The sequence below is a fragment of the Bubalus kerabau genome, chromosome 8, assembly GCF_029407905.1.
Source record: "Bubalus kerabau isolate K-KA32 ecotype Philippines breed swamp buffalo chromosome 8, PCC_UOA_SB_1v2, whole genome shotgun sequence".
Taxonomy (NCBI): Eukaryota; Metazoa; Chordata; class Mammalia; order Artiodactyla; family Bovidae; genus Bubalus; species Bubalus kerabau.
Genome location: NC_073631.1, coordinates 96674348 through 96697942, shown reverse-complemented (window position 1 = coordinate 96697942; position 23595 = coordinate 96674348). Strand labels below are relative to the sequence as shown.

Below are 23595 nucleotides of genomic sequence, written 5' to 3'. Positions count from 1 at the left end.
AAAAAGCAAAGGAATTCCAGAAAAACATCTACTTCTGCTTCATTGACTATGCTAAATCCTTTGACTGTGTGGATCACAACAAATTGTGGAAAGTTCTTAAAAAGATGGGAATACAAACCACCTTACCTGTCTCCTGAGAAACCTGTATGAAGATCATGAAGGAACAGTTAGAACCATATATGGAACAACTGACTAGTTGAAAACCAGGAAAAGAGTATGACAAGGCTGCATATTGTCATCTCGTTTATTTAATTTATATGAACAGTACATCATGTGAAATGCTGGGCTGGATGAATCATAGGCTGGAATCAAGATTGCCAGGATGAATCACAGGCTGATATCATCAGATATGCAGATGATACCACTCTAACGGCAGAAAGTGAAGAGAAACTAAACAGCCTACAGCCTCTTGATGAGGGTGAAAGAGGAGGATGAAAAGCTGGCTTGAAACTCAACATTCAAAAAACTAAGATCATGGCATCCAGTCCCATCACTTCTTGTCAAATAGAAGAGGGAAAAGTGGAAACAGTGACAGACTTTATTTTCTTGGGCTCCAAAATCACTGCTGACAGTGACTGAGGCCATGAATTTGAAAGATGCTTGCTCCTTGGAAGAAAAGCTATGACAAACTTAGCATATTAAAGAAGCAGAGACATCACTTTGCCAACAAAGATCCATATAGTTAAAGCTAAGGTTTTTCCCATAGTCATGTACAGATGTGAGAACTGGACCATAAAGAAGGCTGAGTGCCAAAAAACTGATGCTATTGAATTGTAGTGCTAGAGAAGACTCTTGAGAGTTCATTGGATGGCAAGGAGATCAAACCAGTCAATCCTAAAGGAAATCAACCGTGAATATTCATTGGAAAGACTGATGTTGAAGCTGAAGCTCCAATACTTACTTTGGCCACCTGATATGAAGAATCAACTCACTGGAAAAGACTCTGATGCTGGGAAAGACTGAAGGAAAAAGAAGAGGGTGCAGAAGATGAGATGGTTGGATAGCATAACTGACTCAATGGACATGAATTTGAGCAAACTCTGGGAGACAGTGAAGAACAGGGAAGCCTGGTATCCATGGGGTTGCAAAGAGCTGAATAGGACTTAGTGACTGAACAACAACAATCATTATCTCAACACCTACAAGGCTTTCCTTCCCAGAGTCTGGAAGTCATGGTTGGTCAGTTCAAGTGAAGCCTTCCATATGAAATGCTACCTCCTTTCCGTCCCACTCCTCACATCCTCCCTTCTCCTCAAGGCATGCAGTATCCTTCCTCTGAAAACACACAGCTGGAAGACACAATCCTGGAAGACTGTACTGAGAGCAAGTACTGGTTAGAAAGATGATATATGAACATAGGAATATCACTTGAGCAAGATTTCTCATGTAGCTTTCTGCTTTAGGGTCAGAAAAGAGATGACAGAATTTTACCCCCATATACTTTGCATTTATGTAAGCTATATTGGTAATTGCCAAGAATTATTCTGGCAGATTTCAAACAGTATTGGATGGATCTGATATTCATTACAGTTAATTAAAAAAAAATCAACCTCTGCCCTCCTTTATCAAACCATATTGCAGTAAATTACTTAATTCTCTAGCATGGTTGGAAAAATGGCAGATGGTTAATTTGAACCAGGTGTTTCTCTTGACTGTTTCTTGATAGCTTGTGAGCACCAACCAGATGGATGTCAGATCAGAAACAGGTAATTACTCACAGCAACATCTTTCAGGGACAAAAATAAGAGTCTTTATGGATTCTGGGGCTCGTAAATATATATTGGTATGAGAAGCTACATGAATCAGTTAACACATATGGTGGTCAAACTAACACCTTGGAAGTTCCTCAAGTCTTCAGTGTGAGAGGAGAATGTAGAAGTGAGGAATGAGCAGAAGTCAACTGCTTTCTGGTGAGTGGGAGATTACCCCCCAACACACACAAATGAATTTGAAGCAAGCAAGGTAGACATATATCAACTCTGAGATGAACAGCCAACACCTGTAAGGATATTAGGCTCTCCTAAAAATAAATAATACTGAGGATCAAGAAGTTGCGGGGAAACTTTTCAGAAATATTGTTTAGAAATAATGTTCTCCCAGGATGTTCCCTGGTGGTCCAGTGGTTAGGACTTGACATGTTTACTACAGGGGCCCAGGTTCGATCTTGGGTCAGGGAGATCATGCAAGGGAGACCAAGATCATGCAAGCCACATGCGGCGGTCAAAATAACAATAACAGTTTCTTTCCTCTAGCAAATGTTTGATATTGTGTTTAGAACCGGTCCCATGAAAACCACCTGTTTTGTTCTAAAAGAAACTTCCGTGGGAGTTTCCACTCAGGTGCATTAGCTAATCTGGCTTGCCCAAAAAGCAGATCAGGTTTTATAGATGTTACATCTTGTGTGGCTAACAGAGGAGACAGACTTTTATATGTTTATTTTTTAAAATAAACAGTGAAACAAAAAAACATATGGGGGAAGTAAGTATATTTCCATTGTGAGCTTCCTTTATCCTGACTTCTAATATGCATAAAAGCCTTGCGTTCCTTAGGCCTGGTCTTGTAGAAGCAGCCCTGGAATAGACACCAGAACACCTGGGTCCTGGCTTTGACCCTGGCTGTATCATCTCAGGCAAGTAATTTCCCTGTTTCCTATAAGAGGTTGAACTAAGATAACCTTTAAGATCATTTTAGCTCTGACCATTCAGTAATTCTGTGGCTTACCTTCTCCAGTTGGCTTAAAAGTTAAAAAGCTTTGAGTGACAGAATGTTGACTGTGGCTGCCTTTTCCTGAGAGCTGAGTCTCAGGAGTCCTGCGAGCTGCGCTAGCTCCCTCTGAAGGCAGTCTCACCTGCCCAGGGCCTTGCTCTGCTTTCCTTCTAATGACGCTTCCCTGATGTCTGTAAGTAGGCCCACTTCTGGCATCATGGAGCGGGCATCGAAAGCACACATACTGGTCAGCGGCTCGCTCAGGCTTATCTGCTTTGTCAGAGCCTTGCCCAAGCCTTCTCCCTTCTTCCAACCCAACAAATTATCTTTTTTTCCAGAAAGCCTTTAGCTCTGTGAGTACCTATTTGGATTTGCCAGTCTGTCTGTCCTTTTTTTTTTTTTTTTTTAAAGCCCTGTTATTCTATTTATTTTCTGGCTGCACAGCGTGGCATGTGGGGTCTTATTTTCCTGACCAAGGATCGAACCCACACCCCCTGCAGTGTAAGGGCAGAGTCTTAACCACTGGACCACCAGGGAAATCTCTAGATTTGCTGGTCTTGAAGATTTTTTAATGTTCATTTAAGGCAGGTCACCTTTCTTTCTTTTTTTAAGAACTCAGCATATTAAGTAAGATGCAAACTTCTGTTGGGGGGGATATATTTTGTGAACAGCAGCACTTGGCTGGCTATATTCTCCTGTTCCTGGTACTTAACAGTATTCAAAGCAAGAGCTTAACTCACTTCCAGCCAGCTAAAATTAAAAAAAAGTATTTGCCCATGTTCCACTCTCACAAATAAATATTTGCATACACCTTTGGTCTGAAGATTCAGTTCAGCAATCACATCCTACCCTTTCAGAGCATTTCTAAGGCACAAGGGTTCTGTTCTCAAAGATCCATCCACAGCTGAGTGAGCCAAGCCAAACAAAAACCCAGGCTTACGCCAATTAAGTGGATAATTAACTCATGAGGAAAGGAAGAACAGAGTGTTTCTTCCTTTCGTACTGAGATCAGATTGGTAAGAATCTGAGCACTGAAAGAGACTGTTCTAGTCCAATTCTGTTATCCATAGAAGCAAAACCTGAGACCCAGAAAGAGGAAGGCGGTTTGGCTAAGGTCACATGGTAAGCGCCCAAACCAGGGCTTAAACCTAGATTTCCAGTACTCACCGAATTCTAACATTCTGTCTTTAGTTACTATTCATCTTCTGATCGCACTTAAGGAATTCCAGACATAATTACTAAAAGAAAATATGGTTTGACCTCATACTTTCTCAGAGTCTTTCAGACCTAATGGTAGAGAAGCTCTTTCTTATGTCCTACTGTAATTCTTACTTCAAACAAGCAAAACCAACAACAACAAAACAGTGAGGTTTCCTGCCTTAAAGGGGAGTGACTGAGCCTTTAAAGTAATGCTGCAAAGTGTTAAATATAATCTAACTCAAACCTTCTCAACAGGTTTTTTTTTTTTTCTCTTTTAAAAATATTTATGTATTTGGCTCTGCTGGGTCTAGTTACAGCACTCAGGATCTTTAGTTGCAGCATGTGGGATCTAGTTCCCTGACCAGGGATCAAACCCAGGCCCCCTGCATTGGGAGTCTTAGCCACTGGACCACCAGGGAAGATCCTTAACAGCTTATTAAAGTCCCGAAGTGATGACACTACTTTCAAATTGAAAACCAGCTCTTCATTGAGAAACTGAAATTGTTTATTTTTTTAAAGAGTAAAAAGTTTACTGAAAGGAAAAATACATGTGGAAAGGCTCATGGGTGAGCTTGGAGAAAGAGAGTTGCACCTTTGGGAAATTTAAATCCTTTATAAAGGGGCAGTTCTCTGTGTCTTTGTCTTCCCTCAGGCAAGAAATTGAAATTATTAATAGTAACTTATCTGTTTTATAATGAATCTAGAAGTCTATAGCCTAAGGAAAGCTGATGCTCATCTAATTCTAACCTCTCTTTCTTTTATAGATGAAACTCCTACAGCCTACAGGAAACTTGCTCAAGATCACTTAAAGCTGTAGTGGCAAAGCCCAGTCTGTCTGCCTTTTCTGTATTACAAACTCGGGTTTTTCATGCCATATCAATCCTGCAGTTATTTGGACCTATTTGCAAAAATATTTGCGAAGTTATAATACTTAGTGATTGAAAATTCATAATAATAGTCATTTCTTGGTAAATGATTCTTTTAATTTATTATGGTTCACATAACTGAAAATGAAATCCTATTATTAGCTTACATCTTCTTTTCCCACATTGTTTTAGAATAACTTTATCATATGAATTTCTGACAATTAAGTTCCTGCTAGATTAAGGACCTAGATCTAGGTATAATAAGAGTTATTATTCTTCAAAGTGATGTGAGGAGGTATGGAGCAAAAGAAAAGAAAATTTCAAAGTCATCTGGGAAGCTTTAGCAAACTATTTGTGCTTTGAGGAGGGATCTGGGAATGTGAGTTAAAAAAAAAACAAAAAAACACCTAGCACTCATTACAGAAAGGGTGACAACCAGGAAAATTGAAAAAAAAAAAAAAAAGCAAAAACAAAACAAACAAAAAAACAACCCACCATTTATCCATGGTCCTTCTTTTGTATAAATACCTCATGGAAAATGGATGTATACCTTATGATATGTTCACATTTGATCTAGAATAGAGAAACAATAATGCTAATTGCATTGTTGGTTTTAAATAGTGACAGTGAAGGTAAAAACAAAGACTTTTTTAAAGAGGTCATAAATCACTGGCTAAATAATGTCTAAAAGGAATGCTAGAGACCTTAATGCTGCTAAGTCACTTCAGTCGTGTCCAACTCTGTGCGACCCCATAGATGGCAGCCCACCAGGCTCCCCCGTCCCTGGGATTCTCCAGGCAAGAACACTGGAGTGGGTTGCCCTTTCCTTCTCCAATGCATGAAAGTGAAAAGTGAAAGTGAAGTCATTCAGTCGTGTCTGACCCTCAGCGACCCCATGGACTGCAGCCTTCCAGGCTCCTCTGTCCATGGGATTTTCCAGGCAAGAGTACTGGAGTGGGGTGCCATTGCCTTCTCCAGAGACCTTAATACCTGAACATAAATAAAAATGAAAACAATAACACAAAAATCTTCTGGAATATCTGTAAATATCTGGGTTAGAAACTAATACAGAAAAAGAGAAAATAATAGAGATAGATGAAAGGATCAAGCATATAAATTTAAGTGATATGAAGATATTTGTATAGATATTTCTGAATATAAATCAAACCCAAATTTGAGGAATTTCGTGATGAAGTACCTTTTAAGAATTAACTTAGGCCTTCCTTGGTGGTCCAGTGGTTAAGAAATTGCCTGCCAATGCAGGGGACACAGGTTTAATCCCTGGTCTGGAAAGATCCCACACGCCATGGGACAATTAAGCCCGTGCACCACAATTACTGAGCCTGTGCTCTAGAGCTTAGGAGTTGCAACTCCTGAGCCCAAGGTCTGGAGCCTGTGCTCTGCAACTAGACAAGCCACTGCAATGAGAAGCCTGCACACCACAACCAGAGAGTAGTTCCAACTCGCCGAAACTAAAGAAAGCCCCAACGCAGCCTAAAATAAATAATTTTTTTTTTCAAAAGAACTTAATTTCACTTGCTTGATCTAAAACGAAATGTCAAATATTTCTTTGCAAATGGCCAGGTCATGTACATTCTGACCCTCTGCTTTGGATAACACTTCACCACTCCACCTGTTTCTTTATGAGCAGAGGGTAAGACTGGGCAAAATACTAAGAAACTTCTAGCTCTGATACTCATTGACTTCAAAATATAATGTATGTTTATTTAGAAATTATAAATGTATTATTGTAATAACATGTTATAAAGTATACATAAAATTAAAAGGATATTAATAAATATAAAAGATCTAATATATTTCACTCCTAAAGCATCATGTTACATACCTATTTTTCATACCATTGCTCAAAACCACCACCCAGACGCTGAACATCCTACAATACTTGTTGAGGGAGGCCATACCCCCTGCCTTCGCTAGCAACCTCTTTCCAAAGATCACACCTAACTTCCATACAGTCATATGTACATCATCCTTCTCTTATATTTTGGATTTAATTTTAATTTTTTCCTAGTTTAGTGCATTGAATTTGAACATAGACTTTTGGAAATTTAGAAACTATAAGCCTTCCTGTGCCAGGGAGTGAGGAAACTGTTCATTACATAGGTAAAGATGGCCTATTGCAGAGCTAGATATTTTTACAAAATGAGAATTTAGAAATTAATGTGCCACTAACTTTGCCTTTATTTCATGCCCATTATATATGTAGTTTGGAGAAGGAAATGGCAACCCACTCCAGTGTTCTTGCCTGGAGAACCCCAGGGACGGCGGAGCTTGGTGGGCTGCCGTCTATGGGGTCACACAGTCGGACACAACTAAAGCGACTTAGCAGCAGCATATATGTAGTTAGAGTTCCAAAAGAGGTTGAACTCAGTTCAAACTCAGAAAACTGAAAAAATATGAATCAAGACTACCTTAGCCAAGTAACTCCACTTCTAGAAATCTATCTTAAGGAAGTAATCAGAGATAAGGTCAAAGATTCATGTGCAAGGATGTTCATTTTGGATTTATAGGAAGAACACTGTAATAAATGCCGAATAATAGTATGAAACAATCATTTTTAAAAAAAATTAAGTAGTGGAATATTATGTGCAGCTATGTGAATGGAAACATGTAAAGTCCTTATTTTCTTAAATATGTGTGTGTATGAGTGAATATATATATATATATATATATGAAAGTGAAAGTGAAGTCGCTCAGTCGTGTCCGACTCTTTGCAACCCTATGGACTGTAGCCTACCAGGCTTCTCAGTCCATGGGATTTTCCAGGCAAGAGTACTGGAGTGGGTTGCCATGTCCTTTTCCAGGGGATCTTCCCAACCCAGGGATTGAACCCGGGTCTCCCGCATTGTAGGCAGACGCTTTACCCTCTGATACATGGTTGCTGCTGCTGCTGCTAAGTCACTTCAGTCGTGTCGGACTCTGTGAGACCCCAGAGACGGCAGCCCACCAGGCTCCCCCGTCCCTGGGATTCTCCAGGCAAGAACACTGGAGTGGGTTGCCATTGCCTTCTCCAATGCATGAAAGTGAAAAGTGCAAGTGAAGTCGCTCAGTCGTGTCTGACCCTCAGCGACCCCATGGACTGCAGCCTTCCAGGCTCCTCTGTCCATGGGATTTTCCAGGCAAGAGTACTGGAATGGGGTGCCATTGCCTTCTCCAGATATTTGGTTAATTGCAACCAAATATTAACGTTGGTTATATACAAGTAGTTTGGGCTTCCCAGGCGGTGCTAGTGGTAAAGAACCCACCTGCCAATGCAGGAGATGTAAGCGACATGGGTTGGATCCCTGGGTCGGGAAAATTCCCTAGAGGAGGGCATGGCAATCCACTCCAGTATTCTTGCCTGGGGAATCCCATGGACAGAGGAGCCTGACCAGCTACAGTCCATAGGGTCGCAAAGAGTCGGACACGACTGGGCAAATGAGCATGCGCACAAGCATGCACAGATGCAAATAGTTTACTAAGGGTATTTTTATTTTCTTTCCCGTATTTTTCTGTATTTCCTCAATTTTCTTCAATATATATCGATTTTAAAGTCATGGGGAGGGGGGACTTGAAATGTTATTTAAAGAAAATACTATGTACTTAAAACGCCAGTATGCTGTGCTTACAATTAATTCACTGAGCCTGAAAAAAAGAGATAAATCTTACTCAATTAAACACTAGTCCTAAGGACAGAAGCCATTAGTGTAGACAAACAAACCACTGTATTGAGGATCTATGTGAAGTAAACTATCTAGTTAAGTCCATGACTGGGCTCAGGGAAGTACTTCTAAAAAATAAAAAAATAAAAAAATCTGTGGTTACCAAATGAAACCACCAGGTGCCACTGTAGCTTCACAGAAAGAATAAGAACACCTAGCATGAAATCTGTTTTTCATTATGAAAAGGTACATGCTTTCACGCCCTTTTAGATAACCACAGTCTTCTCAGAGGCATAACAATTATTTTAATAATTTTATGTTCATATCCCAAAAGGTTAATCGGAAGATATATAAAAGTATGCTGCTGCTCAAGTCGCTTCAGTCGTGCAGTCGTGCAACCCCACTGACGCAGCCTTCCCCGTCCCTGGGATTCTCCAGGCAAGAACACTGGAGTGGGTTGCCATTTCCTTCTCCAATGCATGAAAGTGAAAAGGGAAAGTAAAGTCGCTCAGTCGTGTCCAACTCTTAGCCACCCCATGGACTGCAGCCTACCAGGCTCCTCCATCCACGGGATTTTCCAGGCAAGAGTACTGGAGTGGGGTGCTATCGCCTTCTCCGATACAAAAGTATAGTTTCCATCAATCCCTAGTTATGGGATTGAGAAGACGACTGTGTTTTGAAATACCCTATTCACAGTAGAGCTTTAATGCTATCTGTGCACCACTGTTTCTGTTCGAAAGGGCTGTCCTCATTTCAGTCTGATTGGTGGGGCTGCATGTCTCCACCCTGGCTCCTTACTTTCAACTACTTTTAACTTCTCCACCTATAAAGCACCGATGACAACCTCATACAGTTGTTTTAAAGATTGAATAACATCATAAACAGGATTAGACAACTCATTACCTCTCTCTGCAGAGGTAAGAAGCTCCCAGCTTGCTTCTCTGCTGAGGCCATATCTAAAAAAGACAGGGAATCTCTGCTCTGGTGCTTAAAAAGGTGCTAGACTTGGTGTCTTAGGACATGGCTCTTTCTCTCATTCAAGGTCTGTCGGCTATGAGGAGTGGACCTGACAAGTCACTTCAACCCTCAGGTTTCTCATCTTTGAAATATGGGGTTGGGCCAAATGCTTCTCAGGTCCCCTCCAGTCACAAACCTTACAGTTCTGTAAAACCTGTCCACACAAGGTACAGGTACTTTTTGCACAATGAAGTTTTCTGATGTGACATTATGCAGGTATTAAAAGTTGGGGACAAGGGGTTGGGGCACACACAGGTGCCATCATTTGATCATTTATTAAGCTCCTTTCATGTACTGAACATGGTGCTAGACTCGGGACATAAAAGAAAGATGATACTATCTCTTCCTTCAAGGAGTTTTCAGTCAAATGGAAAAACATACAGATGAACAATTCCAGTGCAACAGGGTACGGGGATGGGCTTAGGCACACCGAAGGAGCTGCAGCAATAATACATGAGGAGGTAGATACTTGATTTCAACGTGCTGCCTATCAGTCAGTTTCAGGGGATTCAGAAGGACTGAGGGACTTTTCTGATTTGCCTGGAACTGCTTCTGGCATGAGAAACTTTCTGGGTCATCCTTCTGTGGCCATATTGAATTTTGCCTCAGAAAGACCCAGGCAAGTATTTTCTGAAGTACACACCCAGGGTTTATATAACCTTATGAAAATGAGACAAGCCTGTGACACAGAAGAAAGAAGACAATTAGGCTAGAGCAGCAGAGATGCACCTGCCATTCAGAACAGCTGTTTACACTCAGTTTCAGCCCCATTATCTTTCTAAATTCCCTCTCCTCCTCAGTGTTTTTCACTGACCCTTTTCTCTACAAAATGCTATGCTCAGCTTTTCCAAATCTTTCTCAACTGGGTCAGCAAATCTAAGCCCCTACTACCTCTGTGCTCTTGCCAATATGCTTTTATTCATCTAAGACTCCCAAAACAGGGCATGAGGGGGCTAGAAAAGAAAAGGAAGAGCAAATGCCAACCTCTGCCACATGGCAATTTCAAAGGCTACCAAATCCCCACTTGCTTACCAGGCTCTCTGTAGTAAGCTCCGGCAAATCCTGGATGGTACAGCATGGGTAATCCAGGACTGAGATGCTGCAAGATGCAGAGATAAGAACAGGCTTTAAGTAAATGGCAAAGGCAGCAAATGGCTACATCCGAAAGGGCAGGAGGTTATTTCTCTTCAGCTAGCCCCATCTATTTCCAGAATTGCTTAGTGACTTCAGCTGAAACTGAGGGTTCTGGTGCCAGGCACCTACAGATCCAGTCTCCTCTCCTCATAGCCATGAGAAGGACTGACAGAGTTCTTTCAGAGGCAAGAGAAAGCAGAGAAAGCGCCTCGGTATAGCCACATTTCTCTTCTGTTCTTTAAAGAAATACATAAGCTTGTATGCATTTGTGTTTCTGTGTTTAAGTGTATATTTGTGTGTATATAATTGTGCGCCCAAAGATGTTGCCCAAACTCATCCCACTTTACACATAATTGACTGAAGGATTTTTGCAGAAACTAAGGCCTGTGGCTGGCGATTTGTTATGAAAGTGAAGTGAAACATCTCCAGTCAGTAACGTTAAGGTAACAAAAAGATGTATTAATATGTCTCTGGTCAGTAAGTTAATAACAACCTGTGAGAATGAAGACCTCTCCTGTGTCTTACCAGATGTTTCTGAAAGCCAGGACCTCTGGGGAAAAACCACAGAAGCCACTCCAAGAGGAAGCCTGAGACAGAGCAGCTTCCTGCAGCTGGGCCCATCTAGTAGCTCAAGGATGGTAACCGCATCTGCTCCCAAAAGAGACCCTGGCCGACCGCAAGGGAGCTGGAGGCTCTGCGGTGAGCCCAGGGAGACAGGCATGAGTCAGCAGGGGAAGGAACCACCGCATGATGACGGGGCACCAGCCACTCCAGCTAACAGCTCTTTCTTTCCTCCTCCCTTTTTCATGGGTACAATGCAGCATTTAGACTAGCTAATCTAATCTCTAATGCTCTTTCTGCTTCTGACATTCCATGAGGTTTGTCTTTAAAAAAAAAACAAACAAACTTTTTTGGCCAGGCTGAGGGGCATGTGGGATCTTAGTTCCCTGACCCAGGGATCAAACCTGTGCCCCCTGCAGTGGAAGTGTGGAGTCCTAACCACTGAACCACCAGGGAAGTTCCTTTTTTTTTTCTCCCATGAGGTTTTTTTTTTTTAATTTATTTATTTTAATTGAAGGCTAATTAGTTTACTCCCATGAGATTTTAAACACCAAACCACTCCAGTTAGAATAACTGGACATGGATAAACGATGTTGGCAAAGCATAGGATATAGACAGGAATATGGGGCTCCTTGGACCTCTTCTATATTTCAAAGTCAAAACTTCTATCCAAGCAAAAGGCAACAATTTATTTGACTAGAAATGTTGACCTTTGTCCAAGAAACCCCCAAAGATAACCTAAGGGAATCAGGGTAGGAGAGGAGAGGGCCGTGGATGTACCTACTAGGTTCTCCCAGGGTTGCCAGTTTCACACTGCTCTGTTAGGCTAAAGATTCCTGGCTGGCTCATCTACTTATCTACCCACTTTCTACTGACAAAGCCCCATGGCAAAGTAGGTACTGGCAACTGGGAAATAAGGGTGGGGAATCCAAGATGGATTTGTTTCAATCTCATTGTACTAAATTCTACCAAAGCCCAAATTCTACCTTAAGGGGGCATAAAGTTCCAAGTTCCTAGTATATCTAGATTGTAAGAGCTATGAGGAAACTGCAGTAGCAAGCTGAAGGCGCTCAAGTTCTTGAGATTATGCAACAGTAAAGCTCATAAGTAACACATAAGAGGAACCCTGTACCCAGGCTGACCTCAGCAAACAGTGCAGTTTGGTACTACCACTCTTCCAGCTCCAAATGGAACCCGAAGGACACCTATTGAATTGTCTGCCCCCTACTTCTAGGCCCACAGTGCGGGGGTACCAAGTTCCTGAACCCCACTCCTCAGCCACAGTTATTGATCCAAGGGTAGACCTCTAGTCCTGAGCATGTGGAACAGGGATCAAGAGCCAATTCAGTCTCTGAAGTGGTACAGGAGCATGTTTAGCTCAGGTAGGCATATTTTCACTAAGTGGCTTAGACATATTTCACTTAGTCGCTCAGTTGTGTCCAACTCTCTTGTGACCCCATGGACTATAGGTGGCTTGCCAGGCTCCTCTGTCCATGGGATTTTCCAGGCAAGAATACTAGAGTGGGTGGCCATTCCCTTCTCCAAGGCATCATCCCGACCCAGGCAGGGATTGAACCTGGGTCTCCTGCATTGCAGGCAAATTCTGATTTAGGAAGCAGACAAAGCTATTTGTCAGTGAGAGAGGAAAAGCTGGAGCGGAGGTGCAGAGGCCGAGTGGCCACAGATTGGAGGCACATGGCCCCCTGGGTTCCGTGTGCTACAGACTGACCTTGAGGCCCAGAGTTGCACCTCTGTCCGAGGTTTGATAAACCACCCATTTGCTCCTAACAAATCCCCGTTCTGTGTGAGCTGACACACACAGGTGCCTTCATGAAGCTGTGGCCCTTCCCCAGCCTCACAGACACTTTCAGTTTTCCCTGGTGAGCAACTAGCATGTCTTAAGTGCCATTTTTAAGGGGCAGAAGTCTCTTTGTAGTGAGGATAAACCCATTCTCTAGTGCTTCCTCCAAACAGGAAAAGTAAAGCACTCTCATGTATGTTTATCCTAACTAATGCTTATAAAAGTCTATGATAGAGTCAGAGTAGGTATTATTCTCACTTTAAAGATGAAGATACTGTGGCTCAGAGAAACACAGTGTCTTACACTTGAAATGACACAGCTAGAAAGTGGCAGATCCAGGTCAGGAATCCAGATCCTGTGACTTTGGGTTCTGTGTGTGTTTTAAGCTACACAGAAGTAGGCTGTCTCTCCAGGGTGGAGTTTCTGGCAGTGCTGACTGTGGGGCCAACATCTCCTAGCCCCTCTCTAGCCACCTCAAGTGTCACGTCAACCTTCTTCTATTTTAGGAACCTTGCCTCTGGTAAAGCACTTCTGGTCAACTTTACTGATTAACATGCTTCCGGTTTTTGTGTAAGCAGCAAACTGAGGAACAAGGACCTACTCTGTTAACCCTCCAAGTCCCCACTTGGCTGGAGCAAGCCATAGCAACTGTGTTTTAACCCTGCCTCTTCTGCTTACTTAAAGGGTCTCTCTGGTGTGCTATCCTTATAAGTCAATTAACCTTTCTGAATTTGTTTCCTAACTGAAGAAATGGGAATAAAACTTGTTGTGATATGTCTTAGCACTGATGAGGAGATTAAATGAAATAATGGATGTGAAAATACTGCAGTTTTTAAACTACAAATTGATCTATCGAAGTAAGGGTCTATTGTTTACCTTAAATTACAAATTCTGTATAACCCTTTACAAATTTAATTCAATTTATGATTTATACTAAAATCAGGGCTGGCCAGACAAGCCAGCTGCTTCACAAAATAACATTTTTGGATCCTTCTGAAAGGATCCACAGGGCTGAAATTTATCGGTGCAGCTTCTTTTGAGTTATGGCATTAGTTTTCAAAACTATTAAGTTACAAATATCTTTGTGAAGAGGCCAAAGCATACACCCCACCAGTAATACCTCAAGAAAACTAAATTTGACAGTGACAGCTCTAAGACAGAAAGGACCAGGGAGGATGGAAAGGCGGCTCAGAGACAAAATAATTTCTCAATCCCCAAACAGCCTTTTGAAATAAACCTGTCCAGAGTCCTTACCCGTTTTTGGCAGTGATGTAGGACAAGATATTTTGATTGAAGAACTTCAGGATCAAGGGGATGCAGTTGGCAAACACCAAATGTTGTGATACATATTCAAACTGAATTAAAAAATCATAGCAGAAAGGAAGCTTATTTTGGGGAGAACAGAAGGTCTATATGAAAAATAAAGAGGCAAGTACAATTCTGACACCCATTCCTAAGAATATCCACTGTCCACTTGTGTTAACAGTCTTCCTGTCTGGGACGTGGGGAGAGCCATCTTCAGCCAGCCTAGCCTACATAGAAGGGGACAGTCTGCAGTGTGTGTATGTTGCAAGCGCCTGACCAAAAGCACAAAATGTACACAAGCCAGAAAGAAAATCCCACTCCAGATAAACAGAAAGAATTGCTGTGAGATTTGTTCCTAAGCTCTACAGGAAAAGGAAGGCTCCCCAAGGGAGTTGCCTCCCATACCAAAGTTCTGGCTCACAGGGTTTCAACTGTGATGGATATGCCAGGAACAGGTGCAGCCCAGCAACTGTTGGCATCACTCAGTCAGGATGGATACGGTGCGTGGTAACCAAATGAACCACTGGAGTGTGGGCTCCAGGGTGGGTCTGGTTCACTGGACTAGCCCCTATACTTAGAATATCAGTATTTTAATGAATCAACAAGAGTCCTTCAGTCAACAGATAATGCACTAAGAATAAGTCCAAGATCTTTTTGGTGGGTTAAACAATAGAACATAGCGCTCCACTTTGCTCTCTTGAATTTGGATGGGGTTTGCTTCCAGGAAGACCTACTGGGGCAGTGTCATCTGGCTTTTGCCCATGATACACTGAAGAGCATCACACACAGTTTGTCTCCAGAATCTAAACTACTCTAAGTGTAGAAACTGGTTGAAAAAGCACAGAACTGCAGTGTTTTAAATCCCTTAGCTCTTAGTGATTCCTGATCACCAAAAAATAGCCATGGCAGCACACTCAGCTGCCCTCTCCCCAGGTGTGTGGTTAGAAGTGAGGAGTCAGCTTGTGTTGCCCAGTTCTCTCTTCTGCTCAAATATCTTCTCCCTGGCAGCTGAATCAGGGTATTTGGCAAAGCCTCAGGTGCAGGAGCCAATACAAACCTACTGTCAAGTGATGGGAAACATCTTTTAGTTTGAGACATGTCTGCAGCCTTGTCAGGACACACTGACATGTACTGGCAAGGCCCATCAGGCCACCCACCCATCTGGCTGTGGATCCACACACTGCCCACCAAGAGAAGCAGACAGAAGCACACACACGCAGATCTCTTTCTACTAGGACCACTATTTCTCACTCATCCCTCCCTATTCCTCCCAGCCCTGCTGCTGCTCTGCAAACATTGGTAGAAGAAGTGTGTGTCCTCGGGGTACCCTAACACACTACAAGATGTCTCTGAATGCACTAAAGTGGATACATATCCAGGTTGTACAGTTGAACCTGCCATGGACACAGACTCTGCAGGGCCTCCCTGCACTGAGCTCCTGCTGTTTTAGCAGCAAGCTCGGTTCTGACTTCTCAGGAGGAATGGGGCAGAGCCTCTGTGCAAGAATGAGAAGCTCCGCCTCCTCTCCATGTCTCAACACAGAGAACACTCACTCACTGCCCCCATCTTCTCCTATGTCTTGGCAACACCCACAGCACCAAGTCCAAACTCCGTGGCATGGCAAACATTGCTCTTATGTGGAAGCAGGTTCTTAACCTCTTTTAGCCTCAGTGGAATAAAATAAGACCCACCTCGCAGGGTTGAGAGAATTTAATGAGATCCCAGATGAACCGATCAGAGTGCCGGCCACAGTGTAAGTACTCACAAACCATGTGCTGGCACAGGTATTGCTGTCTGCTCCCCGCCGTCCTCTCCAGCTTCACGTTACCACCAGACCTCCCCGTCTCCCTCTACCCCATGCAGAACTCCAGAAACATTTGATTAGTTTCCAAAGGTACTTTGCCCTCTGCCCTCAGGAGTTTCACAAATCAGCTTTTCTGCTTTAAATGCTTCCTGCCATCATTCCCTGACAACTCCTGCACCCTGGCTAACAAGTTTTCTGTAGGACTCAGGTTAGGAGTCACAGCTTCTCCACCTCAGGCTGGATTAGGTGTTTTCATAGCAGCCAATGCTTACCTGTAACACAGCACTTATCACTCCATAATTGCCTGCTTTACATCTGTATCCTTTATAAAACTTCAAAGCCCTTACGAGCTAGAGGATGCCTTATATAGAATTCTATCTCAAATGTTAGAAGAGTGCTTCACATATAGAAAAGTATGCTTGACACTGCCCCCCTCCCCTTTTGGTGGCGTGCTTGAGTCCTGTGTTCCATTGCTTCAAAGCTGGCTGGGCATATTCCCAAGAAGCTAGGGATTCCTACCTACGACCCCTGGATAATGTTCAAAGGACACAGACGTTTGCAACTTTCTAGGACAATTCCCCACCTCATGCCCCAAGCTTGTGCAACATGTATCTGGATTCCGTAAGACACAGAACGATGCTCTGCTGGACTCCAAGGCCCTTGTGTTCTTCCTCTGGGCGGCAGGACCTGGAGGACACCTGAGGGGTGTGGAGAAGTGCTCTGAGCTGCTCACCTGGTAGATGTGGTTCAGTTTGAAGTGTTTGAGGAGCAGCAGGAGCAGGGCAGAGATGCTCTTTACAATGATCTCCTTGTGCCTGTTCACATCGATGCCCAGCTTCATGCTTTGGAGAACAGTGATGCTACAACGGGGAAAGGAAGAGTCAGTGCAGAAGGTGGCCTTAGAGAGAGGCCTACAAGGACCCAGGTGTTTGGGACACATACAGTACACACCAGTAAGCCAGAACCTGAGAAACCTGAGCTGTGCTAGGGAAACCTCCAGAGTTCCCACTTATGAGTCTGTCTGGAGGTTTGTCTCTCTCTCGCCTTTGGCAAGCTTGTCCCTTAGCAATGTCCACCCACATACACATGCAGCCAGTCACAGGCAATGATGTGGCCCTCCAGACCCTCAGTTCTGGGCTCGAGAGAGCACTTCAGTGGAAAGGGGCTACTGGTGGCAGAGAGGAGATCTCCTTGGAGACAATCCCTGTAAGTGTTAATGAGGTGAGGCAGGGATGAGAGAGACTGCAGACAAGAGAGTGAGTGTTCAGCAGCTGCCCCCACTGAAGCACTTACGGCATCTCCTCAGGCAGGACGTCTGCCAGGATATTGATAGAGTCTGTCTTAGCCTTGGAGGTGGGGGCTGCAGCCAGTAGAATCTTAAGCAGAGCAATCTGGGAAGCAGAAAACGAGGAAATCTACCCCATTCAACAAGGCTATCCTTTCACAACTCAACAGCTCCAAGAGAAGTGTTTGAAATCCTTGCTCCAAGTTCTTCACTCAATAACTAAAGCTCCCTACCTCCGGAAGGGCAAATTGGTGCCCAGTCCTGACGGGCCTGGGAGGCTAAGGAGCCTGAAGAGATGTGCTTACAGACTGTTCTGCGTCAAGACTGCTCTTTCCAAAGAGGATGAGAGAAGGAGCAGAGAGAGTGGGGGCAATGCCTAGAATTTAGGTGGGAGGGAAAGGCAAGATCTACCCCCCTCACCCTCTTCCTTCCTCTCCCTCAGACCATCAGCATTCTCCCCTGGCAGACTGAGGCCAATTAGGACACCAGAGGCCACCTTGGACCTCGGAGGGACTAAGGTGCTTACTCAGGAGAGGCCCCTGGTACATCCTGCATGGAGCCTTCCCCATTCCCCACCTCTCCCAACAAGGACTTGGAGGTAGAGACAAGTCTTCCTTCCTCTGGAGGCGCCCCAAGGGGAGATCAGAGTTCTGAAGTGTCAGAGAACACCGCCCGGTGGGTGAAGGCTCAGGAAGCAAACTCAAGTGACAGAGGGCTCAGCTTAAAAGGGCTCTCCGCCATCTCTTCCTCGCAGCTGAGAAGCTCTCACAGCCCGGACCCGGCCGTCTCCTTACCATGTACTGGGGGAGGCTATACAGCATGCCCTGGTAGAGGATTTCACATGGCGTCTCTGGTACCACCTCTTCCCCCTACAGCAAGAAAACACACAGTTTGCCCAGACCATTTTCCAATTGACCAAAATCTATCTTTCCTTGGCTGTAGAGGATAGCAGGACAAGAGCTGGGAGTCAGCTTCGTACCTGAGCTGCGTTGATGAGTCACTGCAGGACCTTGGGTCAGTTCCTTTCCCTCTCTGAGACCTAATCTCCTCTTTCAAGGATCAGAGAGCTGGTCTGGATGATCTCAGAGCGCTCTTCCAGCCCTGAGAACCTATGATTTTAGTTGTCCCGTTATCTGGAATCTATCCAGAGTTCTTTGTATATCGCTTTCCAGGTCAGAGTCAGAACTCCCACCAAGGATTTGGCTCATACTACTGCTTTGCTGTACATAATGGGCTTAACTCAGGCCACAGGTATGCCTGGGACACTGGAACTGACACCCCACACAGAGGCACTTCCTCTGGTGTCAATCTGAGGCCATCTGAAAGCTTGGGGAGGCTCTGAAGCCAGGGAGGCGAGGTGGATGACTGCACAGAAAGGGTTAATAAAGGCCTGCAGAAGCAGTGAGTGGGGAAGAGTTTAGGTGGACGCTACTTTCTTTCCTTCTCCATTACCCTCTACGACAGCCCTGCTTTCGGACCAGCCCCTTACGCACAACTCTGTCCTTGTGATGACCCGATTTAAGTCCTTTATCAGAGTGGGGAGACAGGGGCCTCTAGTGCTCAAGAGGCTACTCAGGCCACTGTCACCTTTGGCCAGTGCAGTCCGTCTTCCCCCCCGTCACCCTGTGACGTGACAAGGGTCACCACCATGAGACCCTGAGGTAGGGAGGGATAGCCAGACCCCTTCTATACCACACAACGCTGCTGCTGCTTAAATGTACACACTTAACATCCTGGTGACCCTGCATGTTTATATTCTGCTTTCTAAAAGGCCTATTTCATACATTCTCCCCTCTCTTCCAACCAACACCCTCAACCCACAGCCCCTCAACAGTTGCTGACCCTACTTCTCAGTTAACGGACAAAACAGAAGCAATCAGACAGGCACAGCCTCATCTTTTCAACACCAAATCTACCAGAGTCTCTACCTTCCCATGTGCCATGAAGGATGAACCGGGTACTCCTATCAAAGGCCATCTTCCACTGGTGCTCACGCACTTTTGTTTTGTTGAGTGCTTCGGTTCTGAAATTATCTTTCTCCTGGATCATCCCTCTTAGGACATAATCCTGCAGCTACCACCCCATTTCTACCTTCCTTTTCACAACAAAATTTCTGTGTGGTTTGTCTATGTTGACTAAGCCTACCTCCTTTCTTTACATTCCTTTTTCAATACACTCCAACTTGGCTTCCAGTCCCACCACTTCCCTTGAGATTGATCTTATCAAGGTCACCAGTCATTTCTATGTTGCCAAAGCCAATGGGTACCTCAAGTCTTATCAAGCTCCATTTGTCAGCAGCATTTGACACAGCTGATCACCTCCTTCTTCTTGAAAGGCTTTCTTTTCTTAGCTTCTGTGGCATCATACTCTCCTGGATTTCCTACCCTCTCACTGGGTGTTTTTCTTACTCCTCTTTCCTGGCTCCTTTCCTGGCTCATCCCATCCTCAACACACTGGTGTGCCCCAGTGCTTGGTGCTGGGTCCCATCCTCTTCTCTCTCTCCTTCCTCCTCAGGTTACCTCAGCAAGTTCCAAGCTTTTAACACTGTCCATGAGCAAACAGTTTCCAAATTTATTTCTCTTAGTCAGTCCTCTCTCCCAGAACTCTAGGTCTATATATCTAATTGCTTGGCTGCTGTACATGGGTAGACATCTAAAACTCAGTACAACCCAAATAGAACCGTTGATAAAACAGAACTCCTGGGAATTCCCTGGCAATCCAGCGGTTAGTACTCTTGTACTTTCACTGCTATGGGCCTGGGTTCAATCCCTGGATGGGGAACCAAGATCCCGAAACCTGTGCAGTGTTGAAAAAAAAAAGAAAAATAGGGGGAAACACATTTAAAAAAAAGAAAACAGAACTCCTCATCTTGACAAACTGTCGTTACTCTTTATTTTTTTGGCTGCACTGAGGCAACATGCAGAACTTCCCCAACTGGGATTGAACCTGTGCCCTCTGCAGTGGAAGCATAGAGTCTTAACCACTGGACCACCAGAGAAGTCCAAATTGTACTTATTCTTGATTGCCCCTTATGTCTCTGTATCCACATCCAACGGAACTGCAACTCTTGTCAACTATACCTCCAAAATATAACCCCAATTCATCCCCTTCTCCCTATCTCCACAATTTCTTGTTGTTCAGCCCTTAAGTCGCATCAGACTCTTGGCGACCCCAGGGATGCAGCATGCACCACAATTACTACCTTGGTCTACAACACCATCATCTCTCATCTTGATCATTTTTAGTTTCCAAAACTCCCTGCTTCAACTCTTTCCTTGTCAAGCCTTTACAAAGTAGCCAAAGATTTTTTAAAAAGATAAATCAGATCATGTCACTCCTGTTTAAAATTTCCGAAGGCTTCCCTTTGTCATGTCAATCAACTTCAAGCTCCCTATCTTTGCTTAAATGTCCTGTGTAAAGTGGCCCCAGACCACCTCTCTGACTCCGTCTCATACAACCCTCATTCCCGTGCTCCAGCCATAACAGTCTTCATTCACTACTTCTAACACTCAGCTTGCTCTCACCTTGTTAATAAGGCTGTTCTCTCTGCTTGGAATGCTTTTTGCCTTGATGTTCTTATGGCCAGCTCCTTCTTGCACCTCAGATCTTGGATAACTGTCACTTCTCAGAAGTCTACACACCCTGACTGCCCAAGCTAAAATAGTCTACTACATGGTATGTGATTCTATGTCAATTTTCTTAACTGTATCTGCTGCTGCTGCTGCTAAGTCACTTCAGTCGTGTCTGACTCTGTGCGACCCCATAGACGGCAGCCCACTAGGCTCACTGTCCCAGGGATTCTCCAGGCAAGAACACTGGAGTGGGTTGCCATTGCCTTCTCTGAAAATCTTTGTTTCTTAATTACTATTTGTTTTTCTCCAACTTTATTGTGCAAGTAGAGACCGTGCTTGCCTAGCATGCAGTAAGAGTCCCACAGCAAGCACACAAGCTCTCTGACAGCACTGCAGAGACTCCCCCCCGTGCAGGCTTTCCCTGGACTTACCAAAGACATGGGGCACTTCTCCAGCTCCTCCTCATTCTTGATTTGAACATCTGCGATGGAGACGTACTTGTGCTGGGAACACAAGATGTCAACAAGGGGCTGAGGGCCTTGATCACATGTGTACCAGCCTCTTGCTTAACCTCCCCAATGACGAAGAAGTGCCCTATTTATGGGTCTGTCACCTCAAATAAACCATGCACTCTTTGAAGGCAGGAGTCTTACTCACCTTTGCATCATGAACATCAGCAAAGTTCTTTAATACAGTATTTTTATTTATTTCATATTTCCACATTGGATGGGCAGCAAATACCTTAGCATCTACCTTCAACCAAAGTGCAAGGGGAAGAAAAGAACAAGCCCAGGCCTAGGACCACTGCTCTGAGAGCTCTGCTGCAGATGCCTGTATGTGTGTGCATGTGTGAACGGAGTGATGACGGCAAGGTGAGGCTGGGCTCAAGGTCTGTGCAGGGAATAGACTACTCTTACTCGTCCTCACACACTCTCTGGATACAAAGCAGACTGCTACTTGATCCTGGGCCTGCAGAAGCTACTGAGCCTCTAAGGAGCGAGAAGTGAGAGGAAAGGAAGTGATAAGTGGGAAGAGGGAGAGTAGGGTGGGAGGAGGGAAAAGCAATGAGAGAAGAAAGGATAACTTTTTATCCATCTAAATGTAGGACACTGAATAGGTAGGGAGAGACCTGATTTTTTTTATCTGTTTGGCCAAAACCCTTGCAGAGGAAATACAGAATAACAAGTTCAGAACATGTCTAGTGGAAGAGCCCTACCCAGGACCCAGGACCCTACTGGGGGTCATCCAACTTGTATTGATGGGTCCCTATATCTGAAGACTGACAGCCCAACCTGCTCACCTGCTTGAGGGTCTTCACACTCTCGTGGATGGGCCTGGGTAATCCAACCAAAGTATCTGTATCCCTGTGAACACAAGATACATAAAGATCAGAAGTACAGAGAACTACCGATACTCCTGGAGTCGCGTGGACCAGGCCACTTTCACCATCTGGTTGCCTGGATCTTTCTCTGCAAGTTATCAGGTCCCTCATTATTGCTTCAGGACACAAAAAGAACAATGGTACAGAGAAGAGTCTCTGTAACTTAGGATTTCTGTACAGTCTAGCGGGGACTCACTTTGTCTGGGAGTAGGTTCCTATTTAAAAGGGCATGTTGCCCAATAACACTTTTGACAGCAAAACAGCAGTAAGAATGGGTTCTGAGGTTTTGTAGTGACTAGTGGGGATTCACAAGGGTAGGGAGATGGGGAAAGACTGGATCTGTTCCCACCGTGTTGCTTCTTCACAGAATTCTCTAGGAAAGAGCCTGTAGGGACCATCTCATAACACTCTGATGATGAAATTGATTCCCATAGGGAAATGACTTGATCAACATCCTATACCTGGCTGAGAACATAAAAGTTCTAGGAAACTGGAAGGAAAAAACTAGATGGCAAGAACCCAAAGCAGTCACTGGGAGCTGCCCAAGGCTCTGGGTTGTATCACCATGATTAGGCAACATTTCTCATTCTAAGCCACCCACTCCTCTGACCCCTAAGAACCCCTCTATATAGCCAGTTCTGACCATCCAGTCACTTACTGCCCCAGAGTGAATCCGATGAACTTGTTCCTACTCATCTCCAAGAAGTGCTCAATGTCCTTCTGTCTGAGAGGATGGTGGACAGACAAATCCCAGAGAAGGGAAGAATAGCAAACCTTGAGAGAGAGAACCTTACTGGGCTCCCACCCCTCCAGATGGAAAACTAGAACAGGAAGGGAAGCCAATAAAGGGAACTCCCCACCCAGGAGTTCTAACTCACAGCCCAGCTTACTGAGCCTTGAGTACACAGACCACTCCACCCTCAGCCTCCAGTGACTGGAACCCCGAAGCCCGGGGTCCCTGGTGTTATCAAGCCTACCTGACCTTTGGGGCCCAGGGTAGGCCCTTGGGAAAGGCCACCCGTTCAGCAGAGAGGGGTGCCTGTGAGGGTGGAGGGGGTACTAGAGGGTCCTGCTCTAGCAGGTCTAACTCTCCATCCAAAGTGCGTTCTCCATCGCTGGCAGATTCCTCTTCCTCCTCTGTGGCTGGTTCCTCAGTCTTAAAGAGATCTCTTTCGTTGTAGATGTCCAAGCTGTCCTGCTTAGTAAGGAGTTGCTGGGGGGGAGGGGGGGGGCGAGGAGGGTGGGTAGAAGGAGAGAGGGAAGGTGTCCAGAAATCTCAGTCTGGTCATCCTTGTCTGAGA

General features: G+C 44.5%; 1 protein-coding gene and 1 long non-coding RNA gene across 3 annotated transcripts in view; one reads left to right on the top strand and one right to left on the bottom strand.

Moving 5' to 3' along the window:
• The window catches only part of STRIP2 (striatin interacting protein 2), a 50020-nt gene that overhangs the window by 10532 nt on the left and 15893 nt on the right, over positions 1 to 23595 (bottom strand). For both annotated transcript variants that reach the window (XM_055590892.1, XM_055590893.1), the window contains exons 10-18: positions 23272 to 23507; positions 22953 to 23018; positions 22214 to 22277; positions 21345 to 21416; positions 18136 to 18210; positions 17350 to 17447; positions 16790 to 16916; positions 14202 to 14302; positions 10484 to 10550 (exon numbers count right to left, since the gene is read on the bottom strand). In XM_055590892.1, coding sequence (XP_055446867.1) covers positions 10484 to 10550; positions 14202 to 14302; positions 16790 to 16916; positions 17350 to 17447; positions 18136 to 18210; positions 21345 to 21416; positions 22214 to 22277; positions 22953 to 23018; positions 23272 to 23507 — 906 coding nt within the window. The remainder of the gene's footprint in view (positions 1 to 10483; positions 10551 to 14201; positions 14303 to 16789; positions 16917 to 17349; positions 17448 to 18135; positions 18211 to 21344; positions 21417 to 22213; positions 22278 to 22952; positions 23019 to 23271; positions 23508 to 23595) is intronic.
• On the top strand, positions 10664 to 14512 carry LOC129659489 (uncharacterized). Its single transcript, XR_008718090.1, has 4 exons — positions 10664 to 10797; positions 10960 to 11028; positions 11114 to 11284; positions 14434 to 14512. It is a non-coding gene; the product is annotated as an uncharacterized LOC129659489 (long non-coding RNA).